Raw genomic sequence first — 12,467 nt, 5'->3', positions numbered from 1 at the left:
ACAAAATCAAAACAAATTTCACACATACAGTACTGTGCAAAGTTTTAGGCAGGTGTGAAGAAATGCTGTGAAGTAAGAATGCTTTCAAAAATTGACATGTTAATAGATTATATTTCTCAATTAACTAAATGTAAAATGAGTGAACAGAAGAAAAATCAAATCCATATTTGGTGAGACCACCCTTGGCCTTCAAAACAGCATCAATTCTTGTAGGTACACTTGCACAAAGTCAGGGATTTTGTAGGCATATAGTCAGGTGTATGATTAAGCAATTATATCAAACAGGTGCTAACGATCATCAATTCAATACGTAGGTTGAAACACAATCATTAACTGAAACAGAAACAGCTGTGTAGGAGGAATAAAACTGGGTGACGACAGCCAAACTCAGCTAACAAGGTGAGGTTTCTGAAGACAGTTTACTGTCAAATGTCATACACCATGGCAAGACTGAGCACAGCAACAAGACACAAGATAGTTATACGGCATCAGCAAGGTCTCTCCCAGCAACGCAGTCAGAAATTTCAAGGCAGACAGGGGTTTCCAGATGTGCTGTCCAAGCTCTTTTGAAGAAGCACAAAGAAACGGGCAACGTTGAGGGCCGTAGACACAGTAGTCGGCCAAGGAAACTTACTGCAGCAGATGAAAGACACATCATGCTTCCTTCCCTTCACAATCAGAAGATGTCCAGCAGTGCCATCAGCTCAGAATTGGTAGAAAACAGAGGGACACTGGTACACACATCTACCGTCCGGAGAAGTCTGCTCAGAAGTGGCCTTCATGGGAACCTGGTACACCCATCTACCGTCTGGAGATGTCTGGTCAGAAGTGGCCTTCATGGAAGACTTGCGGACACAAAGTCATACCTCCGACGTGGAAACAAGGCCAAGCAACTCAACTATGCACGAAAACACAGGAACTGGGTTGCAGAAAAATGTCAGCAGGTGCTCTGGAGTGATGAGTTAAAATTTGAAATATTTGGCTGCAGCATAAGGCAGTTTGTTCGCTGAAGGGCTGGAGAGCGGTACACGAATGAGTGTCTGCAGGCAACAGTGAAGCATGGTGGAGGTTCCTTGCAAGTTTGGGGCTGCATTTCTGCAAATGGAGTTGGGGATTTGGTCGGAATTAATGGTCTCTTCAATGCTGAGAAGTACAGGCAGATACTTATCCATCATGCAATACCATCATGGAGGCATCTGATTGGTCCCAAATTTATTCTGCAGCATGACAACGACCCCAAACATACAGCGAAAGTCATTAAGAACTATCTTAAGCGTAAATAAGAACAAGGAGTCCTGGAAGTGATGGTATGGCCCCCACAGAGCCCTGATCTCAACATCATCGAGTCCGTCTGGGATTACATGAAGAGAGAAGCACCTGAGGCTGCCTAAACCCACAGAAGAACTGTGGTTAGTTCTCCAAGATGTTTGGGCCAACCTACCTGCCGAGTTCCTTCAAATACTGTGTACAAGTGTACCTAAAAGAATTTATGTTGTTTTGAAGGCAAAGGGTGGTCACATCAAATATTGATTTGATGTAGATTTTTCTTCTGTTCACTCACTTTGTGTTTTGTGTTTTTTTTTATCACAACTGAAGTGGCCAAATAACTTATTAAAATGAAGCACATTAATCCCCTTTACAAGGGGTGTAGAGCCTAACTGGCATACATAAGCAGCGCGTGAGTTTGGGGAAGGTCATTTTCACCTTAAGAATGCACCTTTATAATAAAAGCATTACGTGCATAATCACATTTGCTGTCACTTTTGATAAGGGTGTTTTCCTGCTAATGTAACATTCGCGCTTATAGCCTACTGCCGTGTGCACATTGCTGCGCGTATAATGTGAAGAAATAGCCGAATAGTTTATCCACATTTTCATCTAAATGTTCTGATCGGTTGCATCGGCCTCATTGCGTGAAAAACGTTTTTTTGATGCTAGTGGTTGTATTAATTTGGGATCTGTCGCATCCCACAACTGTCCCAGACTATGTTTGGAATATTTCTTTCTCGCACAAAATATAATAGGTCAACTTTTGTACTATGGGGGATAGTATATTGACAAAGGCTAGTGCTTTTGCTGTTCGTTAGGCCTACTCATCTTCTTGGCTGACGACAGTTCTTCCAATATCTTCAATTATGCAACTTGGAATTGGATAAGGATGCGCGCAGTTGCTCCTCCAATGTGTCTGCCTTCGCTTGTCGCCTGTGAGAAAGACCTGATCAAGTGATGGAGAGCCATGTGAGTGAGAGGTGCTTCAGAGCACGCAGCACTCCTGGAGAAGGGCACAACGCAGCACTCCTGGAGAAGGGCACAACGCAGCACTCCTGGAGAAGGGCACAACGCAGCAACTCCGGGCCAAGAGTGATGAAGTGTGTACAGCCAGTGCAAAAGAAAAAGCAGAGCTCGTTCATTTGAAGCAACTTTTTTTTTAAATCATCATTAGAGTCGCATCATACGGCTTTACAATGTATTACAAATCAAAACATATAGCCCAACATTTGTAGAACAACTAAAGTTACATTAATAACTCAAAATTAAGCATATAGGAATACCTATTTCTTTGATAGCAGCTCAACACAGAATAGCCGCATGTGCGCACTCCCTCAAATCGTTTGGAGAAAATATCCTGTCTATTTTATTCAGCTTTGTTCAATTGTATTCTTCATACTATAAAATAATATAAATAATGCCACGGAATTCTAAGCAAATCTTGTCTGCTAAATGAGATAGTGTAGCACACAGCCATTTGGCATAGCCAGATCAAGACCTAACATAAGGACAACTCAAGAGTATGCTATTCTGTTCTTCTGAAATAGAGTGCATTTTCTTCATATTATGTTTCTTTAGACCTGTCTAAAATGAATAATGAATTTATTGTGAAGGTGTAGGGTATAATACATGGATTTGTTAGACTTTTCCAAATGTAGATGTTCCAAAAGTCTGCATCAGTGGCTTGTAGGCTATGTTTGGAAGCCAGGAGATGCTACATGTGTTTATGCTAATTAACAGTCAATTACCCTGAGACTGACAGTTATTTGCTTGATAATCACCGGCTGATGAAATATTTGACTGCCACAGTTCTAAGTCCACCTGTGGTAAATTCAATTGATTGGACATGATTTGGAAAGGCACACACCTGTATATATAAGGTCCCACAGTTGACAGTGCATATTTGAGAAAAAACCAAGCCATGAGGTCGGAAGGAATTGTCTGTAGAGCTCTGAGACAGGATTGTGTTGAGGCGCATATCTGGGGAAGGGAACCAAAACATTTCTGCAGCATTGAAGGTACCGAAGAACACAGCGGCCTCCATCATTCTTAAATGGAAGAAGTTTGTAACCACCAAGACTCTTCCTAGAGCTGGCCGCCCGGGCCGAACTCAACAATCGGGGAGAAGGGCCTTGGTCAGGGAGGTGACCAAGAACCTGATGGTCACTCTGACAGAGCTCCAGAGTTCCTCTGTGGAGATGGGATAACCTTCCAGAAGGACAACCATCTCTGCAGAACTCCACCAATCAGGTATTTATGGTAGATTGCCAGATGGAAGCCACTCCGCAGTAAAAGGCACATGACAGCCCGCTTGGAGTTTGCCAAAAGGCACCTAAAGGACTCAGACCATGAGAAACAAGATTACCTGGTCTGATGAAACCAAGATTGAACTCTTGGGCCTTAATACCAAGTGTCACGTCTGGAGGAAATCTGGCACCATCCCTACGGTGAAGCATGATGTACTGGGAGACTAGTCAGGATCGAGGGAAAGATGAACGGAGCAAAGTACAAAGAGATCCTTGATGCTCCAGAGTGCTCAAGACCTCAGACTGGGTCAAAGGTTCACCTTCCAACTGGACAACGACCTTAAGCAGAGAGCTAAGACGACGCAAGAGTGGCTTCGGGACAAGGCTCTGAATGTCCTTGAGTGGCCCAGCCAGAGCCCGGACTTGAACCCAATCTAACATCTCTGAAGAGACCTGCAAATAGCTGTGCAGCAACGCTTCCCATCCAACCTGACAGAGCTTGAGAGGATCTGCAGAGAAAAATGGAAGAAACTCCCCAAATACAGGTGTGTCAAGCTTGTAGTGCCATATTCAAGAAGATTTTAGTCTGTAATCGCTGCCAAAGGTGCTTCAACAAAGTACTGAGTAAAGGGTCTGAATACTTAGTGTGTAAATGTGATATTTCAGTTTTTAATTTTTAATACATTTGCAAAAAAAATCCCCCAAAAACATAATGCTTTGACATTACGGGGTATGTGTGTAAATTGATGAGTATTTTTAATTTGTTTTAATCAATTTTAGAATAAGGCTGTAATGTAACAAAATGTAGAAAAGTCAAGGGGTCTGAATACTTTCCAAATGCGCTGTAAGTTTACATTGAGGTGCAGCTAGTTGTAGTTGCCTATCCTTGGTCAGATAGAATTGCCTCGTAAAGCATTCTAAACACTGCACACTCTATTTTGGTCAGTCTGGATGACCAGTCTGCAAATGGAACGCTCGTGGTCATGTTCTTTCTCTGTCTCCCAGGCTTGTTCTGTAACAGGACGTTTGACCGCTACGCCTGCTGGCCAGATGGTCCTCCTGGGTCGGTGGTCAACGTGTCCTGTCCCTCCTACCTGCCCTGGTTTGACAAAGGTGACTGACTTATTTTTACTTTCATCTACATTGTATTGTCGATGGTCATCTATTGAATTGTGATATGATGTCACAGAATAATACCCCAAAATATACTGACCTATTCATAAAACATATAACAGTAGCCGTGCTGTTCATATAATCATATTCATGTGGTTCTTATTTTTCAGAGTAAGTAACTCACAGACACTAGGGAAGCTTTAACCAAGTTTAATTCTTCCCAAAGGGTCGTTACAGCTGTAATTCAGACAGAAAAAACATTTCACACAAGCACTGATAGTTAACCCTTTCTCCTAGGCTGAGTCTCCTCCTCCACAACCGAACAGCCACCGCATCCCTGTTGCTAGACAGAACCTTAGTGTTATCTGTTCTTCCTCACTTCATCTGACCTGACCTCTACCCCAAAGTGCTCACTCCTCCCCAGACCGTGTCTCTTCTCCTCCCAGGGGATCCCCGATGGCTAACAATAACATATCTGGACATAATGTAAACGTTATACATTACCCTCTCTCCCTCAGTGACATTTGTTCGTTTCTAAGCTCTCCACCCGTCTCCCCTTCTCAATGCTTGCCACATGTAATCGCTTCCCTGCACTCAACACATTCCAAGCTTAGTTGCACCCACTATATACCTTCCTCCTATAACCCTTAACTTCTGGTGTAGACCCTCAACCTTAGCACTCCATCAGTGACATGAATAAGTAACATTTCATATTCTCAGAACCCAACAGATCTAAATGGCAAAACTGATCCTATTTTAGCACTCCTACTCTGAGACACAGCTCCAATAATTATGCCAATTTGGAAACATTGTTTGTGCGTGTTGCTTTCAGAATAGCGTGTGAGTGTGTGTGGGCACAAGCTGTATGCGTGTTTCTGTGGAAATAATTTTTTTGTCTGTGCACTCAATGTGTATTTATGTTTGTGTGTGTGCGCATGTGCATGTGTGCGTATGTGAACACACACTGGACATGTCTGCGGGATGTCCAGTGTCTCAGGGTGTGGTGCGTCGGCGGTGTGGCTCTGATGGCCACTGGGTGGAGGAGGAGGATGGGGAAGTCTGGAGGGACATGTCTCAGTGTGAAGAGGAACAGGAAATCACATCTCAGGAGGTACCTGACAAAAACACTATCTATTGTTTTTTACTTGTAGGTATTAATGAGCACTGTGCCCCTTGAGCTCTTCAGGTAAATCAGCCTTCTGTTCCGTCATTTGGGGGGGGGGGGGGGCTGTACTACTGTCAACTTATGCAGTCCCTTAACGCAAAGCCTTCAATGTCTGCAAACCTGACGGGTCTGGATATTGTAGGTATAAGCAGTGTAATGATAGAGTTTTCACCTTACAGATCTGCAAACATTAATGGATTAAGGCTAAGGGGAAAGGCTAGGAAGCGATTTGGGAACGGCCAACGCTTATTTAAAAAGTTGTTTCTGTCTTTGTCGGTACGAAGATGTGTATGTAAAGTCCTACTTAACATAATCTCTTCTGACATGAGTTTCCATGGTAACACCGCTCTGCATTGTTTTTTCCACAGCTGTGGTTCAAGCAGTTGATGGTGAGCTTCAGGATGCTTTACACAGTTGGCTACACCCTGTCCCTCTTCACCCTGGTCTCAGCGCTCATCATTCTACTGAGTATCAGGTACACTTGTCCTTCTGTTCACCACCGCTCTTCAAATAGAAACACTGGTCCACTTCACTCATCTCTACTCCAGTAATCAAGCACTTACATCAAAGTCATATTTACCACAGAAAGCCCAAAAGGATGCTTTGGATGAGCATTGGAAAAAGCAACCATAGAGATGTAACAGTATGGGAAGGTTTGTGAGTGTGACTAAACATAAGGACATCTTGAGAAGATTTCTTGGTAGTATTCTTTGATGGTATTTTTTTTGGTAGTAATACTTCTTGGCCATCTGCCTCTATTGTTCCCCGTCAGGAAGCTTCACTGCACCCGCAACTACATCCACGCAAACCTGTTTGTGTCTTTCATCCTGCGGGCCGTGTCGGTGATCGTCAAGGACACCATGCTGGAGCGTCACTGGGGCCGGGAGATCATGAGACAGGCCGACCTGGGAGAAATGCTGAGTCACGAGGTGGGTTGTGAGCAGTGTAGGTGGAGCTACCGTATTGCTTGTTCCTATCATATTTATTCCTTCAAGTCTGCAAACACTTGAATACCCTTGGATATGGTGACGTGATCTGTGGAGACTAGGAGTTGTTTTTGGACTCAGCAAAATGTCATCACTGATTGACCATTATAGTAATCACCATCTTTGCAATATTTATCTCAAGGCTGCCATTGGCTGCAGGATGGCCCAGGTGGTGATGCAGTATTGTGTTCTAGCCAATCACTACTGGTTCTTTGGAGAGGCCATCTACCTGTATTCGGTGCTCATCGCCTCCGTATTAATTGAGAACAACAAGTACTTGCCTTATATCTGCCTCGGCTGGGGTGAGTAACGCATCCTTTGTCTACATCCAAAATACCACTTCTGCCTTTTATACCCACTGTGTCGTATTAATGCTCAATGTCTTTTTTGTCAGGAACCCCTCTTTTATTTGTCCTTCCTTGGATGTTGGCCAAGCTATTGAGAGAAAACAAAGAGTGAGTGGGTGTCCATGTGTCACCTCAATCAGTGCACACTGCATGGCCTGTTGTTTGTATTGATTTAGAGACAGGCGTAAACAATGAATGTCCCAATCTGGTACCCTCAGGTGCTGGGCAGTCAATGAAAATATGAGCTACTGGTGGATAATACGGTTCCCCATTCTGTTTGCGTCACTGGTGAGGGCGGCTATTGGCTCTGTTGTTATGTACATTTTTCTGTGTGTGTGTGTGTGTGTGTGTGTGTGTGTGTGTGTGTGTGTGTGTGTGTGTGTGTGTGTGTGTGTGTGTGTGTGTGTGTGTGTGTGTGTGTGTGTGTATGCATGCCTGTCTCAGTGCATTGTGTTGTTGAGTGTTGGTCTGCATATTTATAGCCTACTTGTCATACATGGCTGTGTATGTGTGTTTGTTTTTGAAAGATTGCAAATGCTACTGTCAACAGATCAACTTATTGATTTTCATGAAGATTTTGAAGGTGATTCTATCCAAACTACGTGCCAACAATCAGAATGGCTATCCTGACTACAAGCTTCGGTAAGGAAGAAGGACAAGAGACTGATATAATGATATTACACACAGGCCTCTTCCTTTACCGATGCGGCATCCAATTTGATAGTTGGTGACAGAGAGAGGAGGAAAGATAAAGGGGCAGATTAAAAGAAAGAGGGCAAGACATGCGGAAAATGAGTTGAGACAGTGAGACAAATTGCCTCCCTATGTCCTATCTCCTGATAGCTTGGCCAAGGCGACCTTGACCCTCATCCCTCTATTTGGCATCCATGAGGTCATCTTCATCTTCGCCACTGATGAGCAGACCACTGGCATCCTGCGCTACATCAAGGTCTTCTTCACACTCTTCCTCAACTCATTTCAGGTGAGGAACCTGAAAACCAGGTTACCCAGGTCAACAAACCATAGCCTTGCATTATTACCTAGCAAGCGAAGCCTATCAATGTTCTGTTTTAACCCAAACGTTGTCTCTATAGGGATTTCTGGTGGCTGTGCTGTACTGCTACTGTAACAAAGAGGTTTGTAAGATTCTATTGTGTTTTTTCTGTTATGTTCTGTTTTTCTATTGTTTTCCATCCATCAAACTCATCACATGCTCCCCCTGAGGTGCCCCATCCTTTCCTATATAAGCTGTAACGTGTAACCGATGTGAAATGGCTAGTTAGTTAGCGGTGGTGCGCGCTAATAGCGTTTCAATCGGGTGACGTTACTCGCTCTGAGACCTGAAGTAGTTGTTCCCCTTGCTCTGCAAGAGCCGCGTTTTTTTCTGGCGCGATGGGTAACGATGCTTCGTGGGGTGTAAGTTGTTGATGTGCGAAGAGAGTCCCTGGTTCAAGCCCAGGTTGGGGCGAGGAGAGGGACGGAAGCTATACTGTTACATTGATGCTGTTGACCTGGATCACTGGTTGCTGCGGAAAAGGAGGAGGTCAAAAGGGGGGTGAGTGTAACCGATGTGAAATGGCTAGTTAGTTAGTGGTGGTGCGCGCTAATAGCGGTTCAATCAGGTGATGTCACTCGCTTTGAGACCTGAAGTAGTTGTTCCCCTTGCTCTGCAAGGGCCGCAGCTTTTGTGGCGCGATGAGTAACGATGCTTCGTGGGTGTCAGTTGTTGATGCGTGCAGAGGGTCCCTGGTTCAAGGCGAGGAGAGGGACGGAAGCTATGCTGTTACAAACGCACACGCTTACTGCCAACTGCACATCCCTGATTGAAGACTCATTTGGCTACCTCTATTATCTGTGACAATTGCTGTAAATGGTGTGATGTGATGTCAGATGGGTCACAAGTATCTGACAGGTTCGCTAGTGTCTGAAAGAAATGTTAATGACATTCTGAATTACTTTAAGAATGGGCAACTACTATTATTAGATGAATGCCTTTTGAACATCAGACTTGTTCATTCTAATGTGCGGTAGCTTCAGACCCGGCCCCAGGATAAAGTGACTAAAGGGGCAGTTGAAATCAGCGAGGGGGCTACATTTTGGGGGTGTTCTTGCATTGGAATGATATTGAATTCTGCTTATATAATCACGCTATTCTACAATAAACATAAAGTTCAAATGCTGAGACTCCAAGATCATTGAGTGCTTTTGAAATCTGAAATCTCTGCTGCGCTTTATCAGCACAATGGACCACGCCATACAGCTAGCCCGTTTTGGTAATTAATATTGGCTACAAGATAGATAGGGAAATTCATATTTTACAAGCAGCCTATATGAATGCAGTGATACACACAGTTGTCTTACCAAAATAGTAGTAGCCTAGTTATTCATGCGTGCAAACAAATACTGAATAGCAGTTTGGCTTAGAATACGACACAACTGCGAATGCGAATGAATGAGTAACGGGTGTCGTAAGGATTAGACCAAGGTGCAGCGGGAACGTGTATACTCATCTTCTTTATTAAATCAAAAGAAGGAAAAACAAACAAATCACGTATACAAAACAACGAACGCCACTAAACAGTCCTGTCAGGTGCACAGACACAAAACTGGAAACAACTACCCACAAATCCCATTACAAAAACACCCCTATACATAGGACCTTCAATCAGAGGCAACGAGGAACAGCTGCCTCCAATTGAAGGTCAATCCAATGAACTAAACATAGACAAGACTGAACATAGAAGTACACTAACATAGAACATAGACCAAAAAACCCCGGAACACATAAAACAAACACCCCTCTTACATAAGTACATAGCCCAACAAACCTCGAACCACATAAAACAAACACCCCCCTGCCACGTCCTGACCAAACTACAATAACAAATAACCCCTTTACTGGTCAGGACGTGACAGAATGCGACCAGAACAAAACAGCGGAACCAAGTAGTAGGCTTAGTAAACAAAATGTCAGATCGATAAACGCATGACACAATCTATATTTAGGCTAGTTACATTAACAGTGAAGAAACACAGTAAACAAAAGGCGAATGGAGATCCAAATAACCAAAACATAGCCTACTACAGTGAGATGCAGCCATGCACAGCTGTCTTGCCAAACAAATAGGTCTATACAGGCCTGCTTCAAACATGGAAAATCATACTGCTCGCTCATGAGTTCAGCAACAGGTTGTGATATGGCAACAGGTTGTGAATACACTTCTGTGAATCAAATTCGACCCACATAATCAATTAAGCAATGCCAGCCGACCATAAACATGTTTCCAATACGTACAGTTCCATTTACAGCAGCGAAAACCAATAGGCTACGAAGAAAGGCTCAATTTGATTCTGGTTATCTATTTCTATGATGAAACATACTGATATGTAGCTATACCCAGGAGCGTCATTGGGTTCTTACATTGGAATTATATGGAATTCAGCTTGCATTACGCTACACCATAGTAAACATAAAAGTTCAAGAACTGCTTTTGACCAAGAAGTGACAGGTTCAATGCCACGACATCTCGCTGCGCTCCATCAACACCATGGACAGCGCCCTAAACCCTAAAGCAAGATTTTGATCAAAACCAACCAGCTAGATTGAAATAATCTTAGGTTTTCAAAAGGGTTGCAGCTTCCTTGATGCTCTGTGGAATTTCTTGAATAATCGATCAATCGATCATTCCCCGAAGTCTTCTTGTGAGATCCCCCTCAAATGCCAGTTAGATTAGTTGAGCATTCCTCGGGAGTAGCGTGTTTGTTCTGTTCTGATTGGACGCCCAAAACGTCAGTCCATGTTTCAGTGTAGTAAGCATGGTCGGCATAGCGGAAAAAGGCCCAGAGAATCATTGCAGGATATCAAGTGGGGTCAATTTGTCCTCATTGGAGCCAGAGCGGGCGATTTCAGTCAGCAAAACCTAGCGAACGGCACTAAACTCAGCTTCCACCAAATCTGTTTTGCTTAGATCCAGCAGTGGGTTCACCTTTTAACTAATTTAGAAAGTCATGGCTCTCTGGGTCAAAGGCACACAGGGCCTTCACCAGTTCTGACATTTCACCAATGACAGTATCCAACGTGCTGAAGAATGGTGTTTTCCACTCAGTCTCTTCTCCTCAGTCCTGCTGGCCTACTGTACTGGCCATCATGTAGGCCTGGAGGTTTGTACTTATATACTGTAACATCGTTGTTTGCTTGGAGCTGGTGGTGGTGCATCAGTGCCACTGGCGCTGCACTGGGCCTAAATGGCTTTGAACTCACTGTCGCCCCACAGCTTCTTGACACACTCCAATACACTGTGGACCACTTTGACTCTAGTGTAAAGATCCGTTGCTTTTGCCTGGAGTAATTTGTTTGCAGGATCGAGGAGACTGAGGGTTCTGTGCACCATGGTGGCTGTAAACTTAAAGCCGGGGTCTGTCACTGTCCTCAGCAACCGTGCAGCCTTGAGTTTTACTTCTGTGTTTTAGGAACGCATGCATTTTCCCCTGCTTTTTATGGAAACCAAAAGGAGTCATACCTTACCACCCAGTGACTTCTCATAGCCGCCCTACACACACCACGGCGTTCCCTGTCCATTGTGCTGACACAGCGCAACGGAGATACAGAGAATTTTTTGCGCCAAAGCCCCCTTTAGCCCCCTCGTGGATCCGGGCGCAGGTAGCTTCTTCCATTCTCATTAACAGTATAGTTGCAGATGTCCTCTTTTGCTCTGTAATCGCCCTTCCTGAGTAGGAAAAATGCATCAATCCAACATCTTTGATTAAAAATTGGTTTTGCAAAAAGACAGGCTGTCATTTACTGAGGGAGTAGAATTGTATGAAGAATAGTAGACCGTGCATCAGTGACCAGCAAGGACAAACTCACACATTTCAGTTGAAGGGAGGAAAGAATGTTGTTTCCTCTGTTGGTTGCAGGTGAAGACAGAGCTTGTGAAGAAACTGCGAAGCTGTAGAATGGAGATGGAGGTGGTGTGCTGTGGACAGTGACTAACCGAGACAAGAGTAGAACCATTCTCCATCGCCACAGTTCCAGAGAACAATGAAGCTTCTACACCACCAACAGGAGTCCAGCCTGATAGTCCTCCATCTCCACAGACTCAAAGTTCAAGACAGCATGCTCGGAACACCTCCATGACACCAGAGTCTCTCGCTCAACTGCATTGTCATACCGCAACGGCAACCCTGGACAAGAGTACAGACTGCACACACCTAACTCATAATGAGACCACAGGGTCTAGTCCATCTATGCAGGTGTCATTCCTCATTCACTTAAATGACCCAGTAGAGTTACCTCCACATGTTGTAAATATTGATTCAGATTAAAGGCCCAAATGCAGCC

General features: G+C 44.0%; 1 protein-coding gene across 1 annotated transcript in view; it reads left to right on the top strand.

The window, feature by feature from the left end:
- The window catches only part of LOC115148558 (glucagon receptor-like), a 30,142-nt gene extending 17,675 nt beyond the window's left edge, over positions 1–12,467 (top strand). Inside the window, exons 4-14 of the mRNA XM_029690550.1 lie at positions 4,521–4,628; positions 5,618–5,739; positions 6,162–6,268; positions 6,566–6,722; positions 6,922–7,081; positions 7,174–7,234; positions 7,345–7,414; positions 7,677–7,768; positions 7,970–8,108; positions 8,221–8,262; positions 12,044–12,467. Of these exons, the coding sequence (XP_029546410.1) occupies positions 4,521–4,628; positions 5,618–5,739; positions 6,162–6,268; positions 6,566–6,722; positions 6,922–7,081; positions 7,174–7,234; positions 7,345–7,414; positions 7,677–7,768; positions 7,970–8,108; positions 8,221–8,262; positions 12,044–12,115 (1,130 nt within the window). The 3' untranslated portion in view covers positions 12,116–12,467. The remainder of the gene's footprint in view (positions 1–4,520; positions 4,629–5,617; positions 5,740–6,161; positions 6,269–6,565; positions 6,723–6,921; positions 7,082–7,173; positions 7,235–7,344; positions 7,415–7,676; positions 7,769–7,969; positions 8,109–8,220; positions 8,263–12,043) is intronic.

This window comes from Salmo trutta, chromosome 2 (genome assembly GCF_901001165.1).
Source record: "Salmo trutta chromosome 2, fSalTru1.1, whole genome shotgun sequence".
NCBI lineage: Eukaryota > Metazoa > Chordata > Actinopteri > Salmoniformes > Salmonidae > Salmo > Salmo trutta.
Note: the sequence above shows the minus strand (reverse complement) of the source record. Positions and strands in the feature narration are given on the sequence as shown.